At 36.9% G+C, this 19,799-nt stretch overlaps 1 protein-coding gene across 1 annotated transcript in view; it reads left to right on the forward strand.

Moving 5' to 3' along the window:
- The window catches only part of LOC115434149 (attractin-like protein 1), a 765,420-nt gene that overhangs the window by 392,919 nt on the left and 352,702 nt on the right, over positions 1-19,799 (forward strand). The window contains exons 23-25 of the mRNA XM_030155899.1: positions 4,258-4,352; positions 5,086-5,164; positions 12,574-12,731. Of these exons, the coding sequence (XP_030011759.1) occupies positions 4,258-4,352; positions 5,086-5,164; positions 12,574-12,731 (332 nt within the window). The remainder of the gene's footprint in view (positions 1-4,257; positions 4,353-5,085; positions 5,165-12,573; positions 12,732-19,799) is intronic.

A 19,799-nucleotide genomic window follows, 5' to 3' on the forward strand; every position in this document is an offset into this window, starting at 1 on the left:
TAGGTGAGTTCACGCTTGTTTCGGATTTCTATTCGAAGCAGACTGCTGGAATATAAGATTACGTTCCGGGTGAGGGATTTTTCTTCTGCCTCCTCTTTCCCCATCACAGTGTTTTGTTTCATATAGGCTGAATCAGCTTACATATTATGGTAATAAGATCATCCATCTGTGAACCTGAGAAATTGGCGTGGACTATTTCCATTTCAGTCCTTCTGGGAGCGTTAATACCTTTAGTGATACCTTGATACGATTCATCCGGAGTGACAATTTGCACATGCATACGTGTAAGTGAGACTGCCTAAGTGAAACTGCTGTCGGATTTCTCAGATGGGATTGATAATTAGCTGAGATGAACTTTTAAACCTGGCTGATACTCTTGTTCCTAACAGGCTTGAAATCAAACATATTGGGAGCACGCAGAGGGATTGCTGTAATTTGTTTTCATGTCGGCTTTGCACTTGTTTATTTTGCGCTCTCTGCACACGGGTAAACACTTAAAGACATGCATAAGAAGACATACATGCTCATACAGGCTTATACAGCACATGTACAAGCACAAATAAGCACACAAAAGTCCATATCGCTTCTACGGAAAAAAAAAAACAACAACAAAAAACCCAAATACTGTGAAGTTGTACTGACGACCCTTATGGGATAAACAACTGAGCAGCAGCAGTGCACGTCTGCCTGGGAGGGAAGGAGGAAGAGAGATGTTAAGGAAAAATAGTCTTTGATCTGATGATATCTGCTGTTCGGGCTAACTCGCCATGAAGGCTGAACAAAACAAGGGTGTTTGTCAAACATAATTTGCTTTCGTCTTGGTGACGCCTCAGGATTGTACAGCTGAAAGGAAGGTGCTACTAAACATCTCTGCCCGTGGTTTGTGACAGAGTTTTTCTGCCCTAAAAGTTGAAAGAGCTTTCAACGGTGTCTGTGGTTGACGGCTGCTGCTCAGTGGCCGAAAGTGACGGAAACACCTGAAACGGCGCTGCATCTTCTGTCAGCGTCACTGCCACTGTGATCGCAGAATCAGACTAAGCAGCTGCACTTCACAACCAAAAGCACCTAGGATTTAATTAGTGATGAAAAGCGATATACTGTATTTCTACTTCAGTAGTCGCTTTTCCATTGGACATATGCACAAAACTTTACCCATATTTGCCAAATGTTGAAAAAACAGAAGTGTGCAATGTAGGTTTTTCCATTAAATCACAAATTTCAATACTGACATGTCTTGTCGGATTGGTGCAGCATCTGCAGTGATGCGGTCGTTGTATCGGTCTGTCGTGGCGAAGAAGGAGCTGAGCCGAGAGGCGAAGCTCTCGATTTATCGGTCAATCCACGTTCCTACCCTCACCTATGGTCATGAGCTTTGGGTCATGACCGAAAGGACAAGATTCCAGATACAAGCAGGTCAAGATGAGTTTCCTCCGCAGGGTGGCTGGGTGCACCCTTAGGGATAAGGTGAGGAGCTCGGTCACCAGGGAGAAGCTCGGAGTAGAGCCTATGCTCCTCCACATCGAGAAGGGCCAGCTGAGGTGGCTCGGGCATCTGTTTCGGATGCCTCCTGGATGCCTCCCTGGGGAGGTGTTCCGGGCATGTCCCACCGGGAGGAGACCTCGGGGAAGACCCAGGACACATTGGAGAGACTATGCCTCTCGGCTGGCCTGGGAGCGCCTTGGGGTCCCCCCAGAAGAGCTGGAGGAGGTGTCTGGGGAGAGGGAAGTCTGGGCATCCCTGCTTAGACTGTTACCCCCGTGACCGGGCCCCGGAAGAAGCGGAAGATAATGGATGGATGGATGGATGGACATGTCTTGCATTTTTTTCTGGCTTTTTTGGTTTTTCATTTGGTCAATAGACTTGCCATACTGTTGTTTTTGTTTTATGTATCTTATGTCAGTGGACTTTCAAAAAATTATAATCACTTTTGGATCAACAACACACATGAGAACTGGAGGCATATTTATTTTTTAGTAAAGTATTTCAGCCTAATTGGCTCTTGAATGCACACATCACACACACCAAGGTTCTAATAGTTTGGGATTTTTCATTATAGTTTAGTTTTATTCAGTTTTGACCTTTTTTCTTAAATTCAGTTAGTTTTAATTAGTTTTTAGAGCAGGTTTGCTGGTTTTTATTAGTTTTCATTTTTTTCAAAATGCTTAGTTTTTGTTTAGTTTTAGTTTCTTTATATCTTTATCTTCTTAATAATAATAATGATAATGGATTGGATTTTATATAACACTTTTCTAGACACCCAAAGCACTTTACATCACTGATCCATTACACTGGGTTACAAAAAAATGTTTTTTGCAAGTTGTCTAGATTTTTTCAACTGAATTAGGACCATTTTGCACTGCTAAATCCAAAAATGACATTTGTTTTTCTCAATCAGGTCAGGTTTTTTTTTTGCTAATTTGATTCTGAAAAATTTTGACCTTCTCACAAAATTGATTACATTTTTGTGACTTTATCAGTTGATTTTTTTATATAGTTCTCACTCAAAATAGGTTTTAAGAGAAAAAAAATCATTTTCTAATAGGATTCCTGTTAGGTACAATGGTGTATTCACCACAGATGTAACAGAATACGTCAGGCTTATTTTTGCAAGATCTTCTAGTTGAAGCCATTTCATTGACCTGTAATATTAAAAAAAACATAAATCATAAATTGGCAAAAGTAAAATCTTCAGAACTCGTTTATTGCAAGAAATATGAAAGAATTTTGTATCATATGATGTGAAAATGGCCATACATATAAGCAAAAATGTTAAAAAGCCAATATGTAGCATAGTTCAGAAAGTTGACCTGATTGAGCAAAATGAATGTGATTTTTGGATTCAGCACACCAAAATTATCCTAAATCAGCTCAAAAAACTTAAACAATAAATTTGTTGTTGACCAGTGTTATTCATTCGCTCTCACATTCTCCCTCTGGTGGTGGTAAACTACATCTGTAGCCACAGCTGCCCTGGGGCAGACTGACAGAAACGTGGGTGCCAATTCGTGCCTGAGGCCCCTCTGACCACAACCAAACATTCATACGCATTCATACAGCAGTCTGAGTGGCACTGGAGGCAAGGAGGGTGAAGTGTCTTGCCCAAGGACACAACAGCACAAGGACAGAGCAGGATTCGAACCGCCAACTCTTCAGTTATTGGACGACCCGCTCTACCGCCTGAGTCATATTCAAATAAATCCCAGACAGGACTCTGATTTCTCCCAACTTTAGTCTCCATGTTTCCAGGTAGAGTAGGGACGAGAAGACGACTCTAAACCACAAGTGACGAGACGTGACGGACCGTTAAATATCGTATGGTGCCGCTAGCTAAAATTGCTTGAGGGAAATAAATCGATTTCACATCAATTGGACATTGACAAAGACGAAAACGAAGGGAATTTTATCCATAATTTTTATACGTTTTAATTAGTTTTGTAAACACACAATACAGTTTCAGTTATCGTTTTTTTCTTTTAATTATAGTTTTTATTTATTTCAGTTAACGGAAATGTTGTTACAATTCTAGTTTTCGTCATTTCGTTAGTTTTCGTTAACGATAATAACCTTGACACACACACACACACACACATACCGAAACACACACCTGTATTACCTCATAATTCTCAGACCACATACACCCTCTCACTACTATCCCCTGTGTCTCCTCTTGATTCTCCCGGCCTTCCTCCTCCTCTTCTTCTTCATCTCATCAGCTGACAAGGTGACCCAGTGTTGCTCCTGCTGCCTCTCCAGATGTTGATTTGCTGTGATTCCCTCCATACGACGGTGTCACTGACAAAACGCTATGTGCTGACACTCAGTAGGAAATGATTAATCAGACAGAACATGATTATTAAAGCCTATTCAGATTCTATTGATCTGCTCTTTTCCTGTATAACAAAATGGATTAGCCTTGTTAGTTACGCATATATATGCACGGACCTGTGAGTATTGATTCATTGTTATGTATTTACTTTGATAAATCTGTTGGGGTTTGGTCGCAGCATAGTCAGAATGAGCAGGAATAAAAGTTTTATGTGAGATGGTAGGATTGTAACTGAGGGAAGCCAGATCCTCCATATAATATTATAACATATATATTTCATTGAATTATCGCAGAGCAGTCTTACTCGTGTGAAACTCATTGCAGGTAATGTGGTTATGTTTCTGATAAAAAACACAATCTTTAATATCTACCTTCACTTATTGCATTTGTTCTGTATTCTCTGTTTGTTTTCGACTCCCTCTGATTCGTAGACAACCTGTTGATCGACTACCAGTTCACCTTCAGCCTGCTTCAGGAAGACGACCACCACTACACCGCCATCAACTTCATGGCTACGCCTGAACAGGTAACACACAGACACACACATTGTTCTTATTTTCATCTGTTCGGTTAGAGTTTAAACAGGACAAAGATGAAAAACCTCTGCTTTTTATTGGTTTATTTTATTGGTGCTTTGACCTCTTCATTCAGGTTATGACAGCACAGATCAGGAATGTCAGAGGATAATAAAATCTACCAAAAAAACCTCCAGCTGTACCCAAACTGCTTTTAGAAACTCATATCTTTTGTGACCGACAATAACACCCCAAAGCTGTGTTTTAAAACACACTGTTGAATATTTATATTGAATCAAATCTTTCTACTGTAACTGCAGAAACTGGCGTTTAGACACTGATGGATTTCTTGAGTTCTATCTGACCTGAGCTTCCTCCTCAGTGCCTAAAGGTGTGTTTGGGATCAACTCCGAGTAGAAACAGCTCAGAGGCAGCTTTTCAGACAAAGTCGATGAAAGGGCACGATCATGCACCAACAGATTCAGATTTGCCCTCAGTGACACAAGTTTAAGAAATATTTCAGCAAAGGATTTTCTTTAAAACTTCCTCAAGGAACACAAAGTGCGAAAGATCACAAGACCCAAAGAAATTTTTTATTTTTTTTTTCTTCCTCTAGACAAGTACTGTGTGAAAGCCCCTCAGCGGGTCATAAATGCATAATTAACTCCTCTGTTGTTTCTCAGTGCAGCTTTTCTGTCCATTTCCTCTCTGAAATCTACATTTTACATCTTGATTTTGTTGCAGACAAATAAGAACCTTGACATGTCCATCAATGCCTCCAACAATTTCAACCTCAACATCACTTGGTCTCTAAGCTCAACAGGTACAGAACACTTTTCTCTTCTGTTTAAACCCTTGTTCTTCAGTGTGTTCTAAAGGCTTTATGGCTTATATGCAATATGGAGTCTTAGACTGAAATGGTTATTACTCTTTTCTGTTTTTTTTTCCAACATGCTACCATATAATTCTTATATCAGATCCTAATTTACTCTCTGAGAACTGTAATTGATGACCAGTGTTAGGAGTAACGTGTTACAAAAATAATGCATTATAGTAATAATAGTAATAGTAATAGTAGTAATAGTAATTACTTTTTGGTGTAACACGGTAGTGTAGGGCATTACTAATCAGTTTTCAGTCATATTTTACTTGGTACATGTTCAGTAGCACTTGCGTTACAACACACTTTTCGCACATAATTTAATTGCTCAAATGCAACAAATAAATAAATAAATAAATAAATAAATAAATAAATAAATCCAGCAAGATGATGAGACCTTAAGGAATCAAAAATGCAGTAGGAAAGTTCTATTTCCTGTTGGTATTCAGCCAGTGGGTGAAGATGGCAGAAGACAGTACATTGTCCACATGGACGTATGCTCATTACTAACCCTAACCCTGCTTAAAGAAGCTATTTAGCATAATCCCTGTGATTAGCAATGATAAGAAAAGCTAAAGCTTCTATGACTAGTTAGAATACTTTATCGACTTCAGATTTATCTACTGGCATTTTCATGTCAAATGTTGGAAAAAAATGCAAACAGTCCTGCTGGGATTCGAACATTGTAAACCATAGCATTACTTAATGAGCTATGTGTCCACATGTACTTCGGGGCGCTAATTTATGAGTCCCATGGCTCTCCTATCCCTTGTATGGGGCGAGGGGTGGTGGTTCAACTGCACATGCGCCATTTATAATGAGAGTTTGTGTGTTACTCAAAAGTAGCCTAACCAGCCATCTGTCTCTCTCAATACGAAATTTGTCTGGAATCGCGGGGCTTGAATCCAAATATGAAGCCACCAAGTAAACCAATCACAGATAAGACAGATGTGATGTAATTATGCAACGAGCAGATCCCTAATGTCAATATACCTCAGCATGTTTCCATCATGGCGTGCGGTGGTGGTGGTCGAGTAGAAACTTCGGTGAGTAATTACTGTTGCTTTAATTAGAGAAAGTTGAGAATACAGGGTGTAATCTGTAATTCAAACCTTATTTTTGAATCAAGTAAACAACCGACAACAGTTGTAAAGAGATTTGCAGACATGGAACTGACTTTGATTTGTCACAAAAAGAAGTCACTGCGTATGACGTATTGTGAAACACCCTTCCCCCAGACTTGCGATTGGTCGGTATAGAATAGATCGTGCAGATTTCACAGCAATCAACCCAATTCCAGACTGTTTTCTCAATATTGAATACGCTGAGAAAAATGCATGGCTGGCCAGGCTAACTCTAAACTAATACAAGAGTCATGTAGTGCATTACAATTCTTAGACAGTAATATTGTAAGGTAAGGAGTTACTTTTAAATAACAGTAACAAGTAATCTGTAATGTATTACAGTTTGGAAGTAACTTGCACAAACTGTTGATGTCATAGGATGAGGGGCTTGGACCTCCGCTCCAAAATGAAGCCAATATGGGTTTATCTTAAAGTTGTAATACCACTGATGCCCACTAGGGTTCCTCCAAAAAGTCCTGGTTTCCACAGACATACAGGGGTTGGACAAAATAATGGAAACACCTTCACCTCAAGATGATAATATCCCAATAAATACAGCTAGAATTGTTAAAGAATGGCATGAGGAACATTCTAATGAAGTTGAGCATCTCGTATGGCCGGCACAGTCCCCAGACCTCAACATTATTGAACATTTATGGTCAGTTTTAGAGATTCAAGTAAGATTTCCACCGCCATCGTCTCTAAAAGAGTTGGAGGGTATTCTAACTGAAGAATGGCTTAAAATTCCTTTGGAAACAATTAACAAGTTGTATGAATCAATACCTCGGAGAATTGAGGCTGTAATTGCCGCAAAAGGCGGACCTACACCATATTAAATTATATTTTGTTGATTTTTTTAAGGTGTTTCCATTATTTTGTCCAACCCCTGTATCCTGATCTTTACTCTTGTTCGTAACTTTTTTTTTTTTTTGTCACTCCAGTCTCATCCATTCTATTTTGACCTGCTAATAAGTGGCCATCTTTATTTTTTTTTTTGTCCATTAATTAGATCTAAGGTAAAAATATAGGCTTTGTTGTCTGCCGTGTTTGTTGACAGGTCTGTAAAGTAAATAAATTACAATCTTTGCATCTTTTACATACATCCAAGAGCTGACATCACACATAAAAGCAGGTATATCTGTATAATCCCAGCTGCAGCTTTTGAGAAGTGTAATTTCACCCAAACTTTGTAAGCGGATGAGAAGAAACATGCATAATTATACCTTTCTAAAAGAGTTTCTAGTACATGAATTCGTTGATCTCTTGTCACAGCTCCGCCACCTTCAACCTGAGAAGAGGTTGTTTATGAAGCGATACCTGCAATTAGATCCAATCGCAATTCACTTTACAAATTTCTGTGCATATTTAGCAGTGTTGAAAACAGATCAGGGACTTTTATGTATTTGCAGCACAGCACGTGTTAAGTTGTCGAAGTTAATTAAAGAAAAAGAGGGAACGGAGGACCATCTTTTTTTGTGACATTTTAATGCTTTAGTTCTGTGGGAACAGAAAGTGAGCTGTAATATAAATGTAAATGGTTTAATTTGACACAGTGGTTGATTGTTTGCTCTGTGTCTGAGCTCGGTCATTTAAACCGTCTGTCTGGAAAGATATCCCACAGTTGCTATCTTTCACTGGTGGCCGAGTGTCCTTCGGTAAGAATGGTCAGAACCACTTCTTTTTGGCCTCCTGGGGATTTCCCCTCTTGACAGAACACATCAGACGCTGTTTTGAATTTTGGCGTTAGGGCGTTTTATACATTTTCCCTCCTGATTTCAATTAAGATAAAAGCACTCGGCTTTCACACTCGTGGTGTCTTGGGGCCCAGAGCCTCATCAGTGTGGGACTGTGGGCATTGTGTATGTGCATCGATATATATATATATGTATGTGTGTGTGTTTGTGTTTGTGTGCGTGTATGTGTGTGCGCAGACTATTACAGAGTGTTTAATGGCCCTGATAAAGCAGGAGGTGGAAATATTTTATTCAGAACGTCTGAAAAACTTGGCCATTAACACAGAACTGCTGATAATGCTCTGGAGGATACGGAAATCAGACCACTTGAGCGCTGAGAGAAATTTACAAGCTCAATGTGAATTACTGCGAAGTGTCATGAAAACACTTTTTCTCTCTGAATGTTAATTCGCTGCTTGAGATGGAAAGCACACCTTGACATTTTAAAATCAACACTGCTTCTCCTTACCTGTTCATTTTCCTCCCTCTGCGTAAAAATAGCGTGTTCACACTGTGGGCAGCTTCACTAATGGATCACCACGTTGCCATTATTTCATCTTTCAGTCATTGCCGGAAGCATTACGGTTTCCCTGTTCATTCTTCTGTCCATCCACTTGTCATCGACGTGATGTCTCAGGAACACATTGAAAGAATTCCTCCAACGTTGACACAATCATTCACTTAGTCTTAATGATGGTAGTCCTTTTCTATTGGCCATAAGTCTAGAATTTATGTAAGACTTATGGGCAAGTAATATCCCATTTCACACAAAACTGTAACAGGATAAAATGAGAAATTGTTGTAATAATAACTACACTGAACAAAAACATAAACGCACCACTTTTGTTTTTGCTCCCATTTTTCATGAGCTGAACTCAAAGATCTAAAACTTTTTCTGTGTACACACAAGAGTTATTTCTCTCAAATATTGTTCACAAATCTGTCTAAATTTGTGTTAGTGAACACTTCTTCTTTGCTGAGATAATCCATCCACCTCACAGGTGTGGCATATCAAGATGCTGATTAGACAGCATGATTTTTGCACAGGTGTGCCTTAGGCTGGCCACAATAAAAGGCCACTCCAAAATGTGCAGTTTTATCACACAGCACAATACCACAGATGTCACAAGTTTTGAGGGAATATGAAATTGGCATGCTGACTTCAGGAATCTCCACCAGAGCTTTTGCCTGTGAATTGAATGTTCATTTCTCTACCATAAGCCATCTCCAAAGCTGTTTCAGAGAATTCATGAAGAAGACTGTGCGAGGAAAATGGTGGTCACACCAAATACTGACTGGTTTTCTGACCCCGCTGGACCACCCAATACAGTAAAAGTGCACATTTTAGAGTGGCCTTTTATTGTGGCCAGCCTAAGTCACACCTGTGCAATAATCCTGCTGTCTAATCAGCATCTTGATCTGCCACACCTGTGAGGTGGATGGATTATCTCAGCAAAGGACAAAGGAGAAGTGCTCACTAACACAGATTTAGACAAATTTATGAACGATATTTGAGAGAAATAGGCCTTTTGTGTACATAGAAAAAGTTTTAGATCTTTGAGTTCAGCTCATGAAAAATGGGAGCAAAAACAAAAGTGGTGCGTTTATGTTTTTGTTCAGTGTAGAAGCACTCGGACAGCGCAGACCTCCGCCAAGGCAGATCAGTGCCCCGGATTTGGATGAAAATGTCAGAAAATGTTGATACTGGCACAAGGAACAAATTATTACATTTTGGTGGTGATCAGGGGTGGGGGAGTGGAGGGTGGGGGGCACTGATCTGCCTTGGCGGACGTCTGCGCTGTCTTTTCTAGAAAGCACTCGTAGAGTGCAGATCTCCGCCAAGGGAGATCAGTGGCCCTCCCACCCCCCCACCCCCGATCACCACCAAAATTTAATCATTTGTTCCTCGTGCCAGTATCAACATTTCTTGAAATTTTCATCCAAATTCGTCCATAACTTTTTGAGTTATCTTGCACACAGACAGACAGACAGACAAACCAACATCGACAAAAACATGGCAGAGGTAATAATGGATTAGATTTATATAGCACTTTTCTATGAACGCATACTCAAAGCGCGTACAGTGGATCCGTTATTCATTCACTCTCACATTGTCCCTCTTGTGGTGGTAAACTACATTTATATCCACAGCTGTCCTGGGGCAGACTGACGGAAGCGTGGCTGCCAATTCGTGCCTACGGCCTCTCCGATCACCACCGAACATTCATACGCATTCGTACACCAGTGTGAGTAGCAGCATTGGAGGCAAGGAGGGTGAAGTGTCTTGCTCAAGGACACAACAGCACATGACTGGAACAGAGCGGGATTCGAACCGCCAATCCTTCGGTTATTGCTCTACCATCTGAGTCATGGCCGCCCCCCTTGTATTCAAAAATATAAAGGTCACATGTATTAGTGATGCGTGGGTCGGGTTTTGTTCAACCCTAGAGGGCTGGAGAGTCGGCTGGAGAGTTGGCCTGTGACCGAAGGTTGCCGGTTCAATTCCACAGACTGGCAGAAAAAGTTGGTAGCTGATATGCCCTTTGCTCCTTGGGTGTCTGATATGGCAAGCACGCTGCTCCTAGTGCGCAGTGTGTGGTGTGGTCCTGCGTATTCTAGTGATGGGTTAAAAGCAGAAGTTAAATTTCAGTGTGTGGTGCACGTACTATATACGGACAATAAAGGATCTTACTCTTAATATCCTCTGTCTTTCACCTTATGTTTTAGCAAATACAGTAAATCCATCACCTGGTGGTCTGGACCATGGGTCTAACAAATATGCAAAGAGAAAAGATCTTTTACCAGTGTATGTGGACTAGTGTGTACAATTTAGGAGGGGTCTTTATCACAGGAATAGGATATAATATTTATAATTATGTTTTCATTCATACATCAAGTAGGAATTGTATTTTTCTTACCTTAGAATGAGCAGACTTATCTTTATTGTCATTTGATTAGTGGTATATGATTGAATGAAATATATTTACCCAGGTCTCTGTTTTGGTAGCTTGAGAAAGATCAATAGATAAATATAAAATAAAATATATAAAAGGTAAATAGGGTAAAACATGCAAAAAAACAAAACAAAAAAAAAAGTATTAATATGTACAAAATTATACAGTCTGCAGCAACAGTAAAAATTAAAGTGATGTTGCATGTAGCAGTGAAATAAGTGACATTTGTGGCTTTAGTAGGATCGTTTAGAACAGACATCTTCATTTTTCTATGCTTGTTTAGGTGGCATCCAGCATTAAGGTGCATTACTGTCATCTACGATGTTTGGTTATTGATTAATGTGATTATTTGGTTATTACGTTATTGATGAAAAAGCCTAGAGGGAATAAACCAAACACTGGTTCAGATGACTACCTTTCTGGGGTTTGTTTTGTGTTTGTTTTTTTACCCTGTAGGGAAAGCGAGGATTATATTCAGTTGGTTGTAATCTGCCGTTATTGGTTGATGTTACTAAATATTATACACTGAACCTTTATAATAGTCACTGCATAAACTTCCTGGTTTTAAATTAACCTCCTAGGGCCCAGCTATGGGTTTTCTGTCCACATTTGTGGGCAAAAGTTTCACAACTTTATACAAAAAAACAAAAAAAAAAGAAAGAAAACTGTCCACCACAAAGGACATTCCATAAAAATTTTAAAAACTGCATCTGAAAAAACTGTTGCATCATGATGTTTCCAATATAGGCATTTATTTAATAAAAAACAAAAAAAAAATAGTACTTTGCTGACATTTCCTGGGTCTCAGGAGGTTAAAAATGAACATTCCACCAAAAAAATAAAACTTTTCATTAACCCTTTCATGCATAGTGGTCACTACACTACAGTGGACAGTTATTCTACAGCTGTTCTCTTGTATATTCATGGATTTTGTTGTTTTAGTTTCATATCAGCTAACATATTGGACGCTCATGCATCATCCCATACATTACAATTGATAACATTACTGTAACTTTGCTGTTCTTGATAAACCTGATCTGACATGTTTTAGTGTAAATCAGTTCCATGTTATTATTAGACTGAAATTAACAACATTTTTTTTTTGCATATTATCTCCATGAAGTGAATAATGACTAGTATTAGAGTACGTAATTTTGTGAGAAAACATCAGATTAGCAGCATTAAAATGTTTTTCTTTCATAGTTTTCACAGTAAATACATATTTTTTGCTTCAAAAATTAAACGCATGGTATCCAGCTGAGTGGATATTTTTGCAACGCCATGAAAAATAGCTTAATAAAAAAATAATAGCATTGTTTTTTCAATTCCTAAAGAGTAATCAAATCAATCAAGAAAAAAAATCTTGATTAAGGTTCTTGTAATTCATACATGAAAGGGTTAAATTCCCTCATGTCTTATAACCTTGATACATATATATGAGTCTGTCACTCTTTGTCTGGTTAGTAGAGGTTTAAAGCCATGACGTGGTACTCATAATTCTTTTCTATTTGACCCTAATGTATTGCCTCCGTCTGTCACAGCTGGTACCATCTCAGGGGAGGAGATGCCGATCATAGCGAGAACCAACATCAAGGAGCACAGAGACAGCTTCTCCTGTGAAAAATTCAACTTCCGACTTCATCACAACATCACCTTCTACGTCTACGTGTCCAACTTCAGCTGGCCAATCAAGATCCAGGTAAGAGTCACGTAGAGTCTAATGGGAGGGACAAGGACAAAAAAAGCCAAAAATGGGAATTCACAACCAATTTACCTTGTACCATTTCACATTAAAGAAACATGCTACCAGGGCTTCACATCAAGATTTACAGATACAATGAGTGAATATTTAGTTCAGTGGTTCTCAACTGGTCTGGATTCAGGACCCACTATCACCCCTCAGTGACCAGCTGTGACCCAAATTGGTAACTGTTAAACTATTGAAATTTATTTAATGAAAAGATGGTGTGTTTTGAACCTGAGGTAATACAGAATATCACGTCATACCAACACAAAAGGTTTAATGATAAACCAAACTGACCATATGGAAATATTCCTTTCTACATGAGATAAGCTACATTTTAGCCAAAACTTAAAAGTGTCTTCAGTCACTTATTCAAGCATTAATCATAAAGCTGACATAACAATCACAACATTTCAGTAACAGCCATTTTTAACACACTTGGTGTTTTCATGCAAAATGAATTTAATTAACCCCTTCATGCATGACGCCCACATTTGTGGACACATAGTTTCAGCTCACTTTCCAAAGTTTTATAAAGGCAATATTCTCCAAACCACATGGGGGCAGTCTATGTAGACCCTAAGCAACACAATGAAAAAAAGGATCATTTTAGTTTTAGAATTTGGACTGCTCTGTGATCTCATTAAGGTAACCTCCTCAGACCCAGCTATTTCACAGCTTTATACAAAAAAAAAAAAAAAAAAGTCCCAGAACAAAGCCCTGTCCACCGCAAAGAACATTGCATAAAATAAAGAAAAATGCATCTGAAAAAACTGTGGCATCATGATGTTTCCAATGTAAGCAATTATTTAATTTAAAAAAGCCAAAACTTGTACTTACCTGGGTCTCGGGAGATAAAACATCTTCTTAATCAAACCATATTTTTTTTAAAAAAATTCAAAATGCATTTCAACTTTATCCTAATTTTGAGTAATAAAATCAAAAAAAAAAAAAAATCTATATGCTTTTTTCATAATTCATGCATGAAAGGGTTAATAAAGTGCAACTAGTGTTTCTGAACATTATTTTTTGTCCAGGCAGAGGCCTGTGACCGAAAACTGGTTTGCGACCCACTTTTGGGTTGCAGCCCACCAGTTGAGAATCACTGATTTAGTTCACAAAACACAGAATAGAGAAGTAAAACTACCTCTCGATTTGCTTTTTCTATCCAAACAGCAGTCTAAATGCAAATATGTTGAATGTAATACAACTGCAAACACGGAAAAGCTGCAAATCCTCGTGTTTGTCAGGCTTGAACCAACAAATCTGCAGAGCGCATTTAATTGTGTTGATTAACAAATGTGATAACCCCTCAACTGTTTGCATAGAGACAATAAACACTAAGTGCAAATTATGTGAAATATGCTTATTTTATGTCACTTTTATATGCAACAGATTCAGTCTATTCACAGATACAAAGATCAGAAAGATGTCTGACTACATGATTAATATGATGGGTACTTTCAGTACATTTTTGTTTTAATTTATTCAGCATGCGGCCACAAGAGTAAAACTAATTTTAGGACTTAATGATGACTTATGACAGTGAATGTGATGATAATTGGTTATGATGACAAATGGATGAACAATTCAGCTTAAACAGCTTGATGTACAGGCAGGTTAAAAGCAGGGACATTAAGTTAAGTAGACTGAATTTATCTTTAATGATTTGGATGTGCTTCTGTTCTCTGCATTGTACAAGTGCACACTGTTCAAATCTTTGGAGAATAATAAAGTTAATCAAATAATCAATGACTAATACACAAGACGTAAATTTGCTGGGAAGATTAAATGATGCACAGTCATCCTGGGCTGCTTCTCACTGACACCAGACATCTCTCAGTGATGGAAAATCATTAATTTCCATTTATCATTTGGCACATTGTGGGACATGACACTACAAAAAAGAAAAAAAAAAAACAAAAAACACTGGTGTTTTTCACACAAATGCCATGATATACTATAAACTGTTCCATTTCTAAGCATTTGAAGGTTTATCATTTGAATATACTAGTGTTCACTGAAGGGATAGGCTGCAATTCTTCATGAAGCGAATCGGTACAGTTTATTGTTACTGAGGTACTCATATTCAGACTTCACCGTTTATTGGAAAATCTAAGAATTATTGTCTTGTTTGTGCACCAATGATCAGAGAATATGCGAGCAAAGTTTTAATCTCAGGCAGAGTTTTTTGCCTTCTTGAAAGGTCAGTTTGTCTTGTAGATGTTCGTCGGCAGAGCTTGGTGTTTCCAGTGTTTGTCTGTCCGCTGTTGTTGCACAAAAATGAATGCGGATTGCGATGGGACACTAGCAGACAGTAGTTGAACCATGAGATTTTGTGCAGAAAAGAAGCAGCATGTGGAATATACACGAGCAAAGTCACATAATTGTGTCAGATCGGATAATCCACATACAGTGCAGTGTTTCCTGTGGAATTGATCTGTTGGTGTGGCGGTTATTATCTGATGATTTTATGTGCTCAAAATAAAACTAAACTAACTAACTAAATATGTAAAAAGTAAATACCTCTTTATGTGTATTTTAATTTCCCCTTTATCAAATATAGCACATTAAACTGAGATGCTAGTTGTGTACAGAAGAGGATTAGGGCCACTGGAAAAAAAAAAAAAAAGAAGGTCCAATATATATTTTTTATAATTATTCTGAGAAAAAAGTCAGAATTGTAACAGAAAAAAGTCAGAATTCTGACAAAAAAATTCAGAATTCTTTATTGGACCTTAATCTTTTTTTGTTCTTTCTCCAGTACTTTCGTAGAATTTTATATTCTGTTTTCTTATCTTGTTTTTATTTTTTTGTAATTTTATATGTGCTCTTTTCTGGGTTTGTGAAGTATTGGTGTTTTATTAATATCGTTGCATTGACTGGAATAGGCCTCCTAATTTCATTGTACGCACGATGACAATAAAGGTTATTCTATTGTATTCTTCTATTCAGTACAGTACATTGAAACATTTTAATGTAATAATAATAATAATAGTTATTATTATTATTATTATTATTATTATTATTATTATTATTATTATTATTATTATCATTATTATTATTATTATTATTTTAGTCAATGTTTGAATTCATTGTTCTTAAGTTTAAATATTACAAATTATACCTTTAACCCTACAACACCAAACATATCATATTTGATACATGACTTTTGAAGCCCTCTACGTGATCAGTGTGATTTTTTTTTTTCTTGATAAACCTGATGTATACAATTAGATACATGTAATACACAGATAATCCACCAGGGGGAGAACTTCATTCATCAGAGGCCTTTCCAGTGACACTACAAGATTGTCATTAATGAGGAAGGAGGCCGAACTTTGCCAATTTTGAAAAGGAATTACCAATTTGTCAGACATATTTGTGTTATGTTATGTTTTTATTTGTTCAAAAATAATAATATTTGAGCAGTGAGACCCGATGTATCAAATATGATACAAAATTGAAACTCATACAAGGAAATTAATTTTGCTCAGAAGGACCAATAAAGGCTCCAGTTTCAAAGAACTAGAATTTTCTTTCAATGATTTAATGGTTCAGGCTTTACAGGGTTAAAGATCCAAAAATGCATTGTTGTCTTTCAAGCCTCTTGCACTCATTATATTTATTCCTCCAGCCAAGACAAATGAGTTTAGTAATTTCAAATAACAATCTTAAACAGAGCATTTCACATTTACACCATCATCGTCATCATCATCATCATCATCATCATCATCTACAGTTTTCAGGAGCTGTCACTGCAAAACATATCGCCCTGACAGGACGTTGAGCATAAACTATTCTGAAAAGTGTTGGCAAATCTGCTATCACATTTAATGATCTGTGAGTTTTCCAATGTCTCTCCATCAATTATGCAGCACTGGATTAAATCTCCAGGCGGCAGCCACACACACTAAATATTCACGCTCCAGCCTTATGATCCATTAAATTGAAGTAGACTTTTAGCGGTGATATTTTAAGATGACTGTCATGCAGGGTGTGGGGTGCGAGGTGATGGATGGAGTCAAGGAGTGACAGAATGGAGAAATTAGGGGAGAAGGAAGACAGGCCGAATGGTTAACTGATGTTGAAGAAGCGTACAGTCAAAGTGTCCAAAGTTAGGAAAATGGGGACTCCTGAACTGACAGAAAGTAGAAGGACAGCAGGTTTGGAGACAGATCAACACATAGGATGAAGGATGTGAAGATGAATACATGAGCAGGACTACAGTGACTGCTTGGAGATCATTTACTTTACAAAATAGTTGTTCAGGAAAGCCTCGACCACTTCCCAACATAAATTAATTTCTAACAAGTGGTGCCAGGCGCAACAAACCCCGCCCCTCGCACATATTGTAGATTATTTTGGCATTGATCCAGCTGATGTCATCATGTCTACGCTTGTGGTGATGTCAACATACCTTATATATGTGCCAAGTTTGAAGTAAATTTAAACAAAATTGATGTTTTTATAGACATGTGACATTTTTCCCATTATAAGTAAATAGGGAAAAACATATTTTTAAAAATTCATAAAAAATACGAACTTAGACCTAGTGTTCCCAAAATGTAATGAGATCTATTCTGAGCCACTGGCAATATATAAACCAAATTTGGTATGAATTCAACCCATAGTTTTGCTGCTAGAGACATGTGAAATTTCTCCCATTATAAGTAAATGGGAAAAAAAAAAAAAACGATTTAAAATATTCATAAAAAATTGAAACTTTTTCCTGTTTTTCCAAAATGTAATGACATCTATTCTGGCTCACTGGCAATGTATAAACCAAATTTAATATGAATTCAACCAATAGTTCTGCTGCTACAGACATTTGAATATTTGCCCATTATAAGTAAATGGGGGAAAAAAAAGAGTTAAAAAATTCATAAAAAATACAAACTTTAACCTACTATTCCCAAAATGTAATGAGATATATACTGGATCAATGGCAATCTATAAACCAAATTTGGTATGAATTCAACCAATAGTTTTGTTGCAACAGACATTTGAAATTTTGCCCATTATAAGTAAATGGGGAAAAAATATTTTTTAAAAATTCACAAAAAATACAAACCTTGACCTAGTGTTCCCAAAATGTAATGATATCTATTCTGAGCCACTGGCAATATATAAACCAAATTTGGTGTGAATTCAACCAGTACTTTTGCTGCTAGAGAGATGTGAAATTTCTCTCATTATAAGTAAATGGGGGGAAAAAAAAGATTTAAAAAATTCAGAAAAAATTGAAATTGTTGCCTATTTTTCCAAAAATGTAATTACATCTATTCTAGCTCACTGGCAATGTATAAACCAAATTTAGTATGAATTCAACCAATAGTTCTGCTGCTACAGATATTTGAATATTTGACCATTATAAGTAAATGGGACAAAAAAAAAAAAAAAAAAAAAAAAGAGTTAAAAAATTCATAAAAAATACGAACTTTAACCTACTATTCCCAAAATGTAATGAGATGTATACTGGATCAATGGCAATCTATAAACCAAATTTGGTGTGAATTCAACCAAGAGTTTTGCTGCTAGAGACATGAAATTTCGCCCATTATAAGTAAATGGGGGAAAAAAAAAAAAAGATTTAAAATATTCAGAAAAAATTGAAATTGTTACCTATTTTTCCAAAAATGCAATTACATCTATTCTAGCTCACTGGCAACGTATAAACCAAATTTAGTATGAATTCAACCAATAGTTCTGCTGCTACAGATATTTGAATATTTGCCCATTATAAGTAAATGGGACAAAAAAAAAAAAGAGTTAAAAAATTCATAAAAAATACAAACTTTAACCTACTATTCCCAAAATGTAATGAGATATATACTGGATCAATGGCAATCTATAAACCAAATTTGGTGTGAATTCAACCAATAGTTTTGCTGCTAGAGACATGTGAAATTCCGCCCATTATAAGTAAATGGGGGGGAAAAAAAGGTTTAAAATATTCAGAAAAAATTGAAATTGTTACCTATTTTTCCAAAAATGTAATTACATCTATTCTGGCTCACTGGCAATGTATAAACCAAACTTAATATGAATTCAACCAATAGTTCTGCTGCTACAGATATTTGAATATTTGCCCATTATAAGTAAATGGGACAAAAAAAAAAAGAGTTAAAAAATTCATAAAAAATACAAACTTTAACCTACTATTCCCAAAATGTAATGAGATATATACTGGATCAATGGCAATCTATAAACCAAATTTGGTGTGAATTCAACCAATAGTTTTTCTGCTAGAGACATGTGAAATTTCGCCCATTATAAGTAAATGGGGGGAAAAAAAAGGTTTAAAATATTCAGAAAAAATTGAAATTGTTACCTATTTTTCCAAAAATGTAATTACATCTATTCTGGCTCACTGGCAATGTATAAACCAAACTTAATATCAATTCAACCAATAGTTCTGCTTCTATAGACATTTGAAAATCTGCCCATTATAAGTAAATGGGGAAAAAAAAGATTTAAAAAATTCATTAAAAAAATACAAACTTTGACCTACTATTCCCAAAATCTAATGAGATCTATTCTGGATCACTGGCAATCTATAAACCACATTTGGTATGAATTCAATCTATAGTTTTGCTGCTAAAGTGTTAACAAACAAACAAAGAAACCAAACCAAAAACAATACCCCTTGCGTCCCCTGGGGGTGGGGTAATAATTATGAATGCACCGATATTTCAGCTACAAATCAGTGTCAGAATTGTCATCTGCCATCTATCCATCAGTACATAACATGACATTCACCAGTGATGTTTATCTGTGTTGCATTAATCCTTTAAGCCCTCGAGTCATTATTTCAATGATGCTGTGAATTTGCATCTGTTTCAGTGTCATCAAAGCTGCTGTGAGTATGTGCTTGAGTTCCTTTTCTTCAGTGGTTTCACTTTTTTGTGCGTTTTAGGGTCAAAACAGGGTGGAAAAACAGAAAAAGACAAAGAGACGAATTGAAATTTGACAGGTTTTTACTAAATAAGGCACTCAGAATGTACATCAATAAGAGCTTTA

The sequence above is a fragment of the Sphaeramia orbicularis genome, chromosome 15, assembly GCF_902148855.1.
Source record: "Sphaeramia orbicularis chromosome 15, fSphaOr1.1, whole genome shotgun sequence".
NCBI lineage: Eukaryota > Metazoa > Chordata > Actinopteri > Kurtiformes > Apogonidae > Sphaeramia > Sphaeramia orbicularis.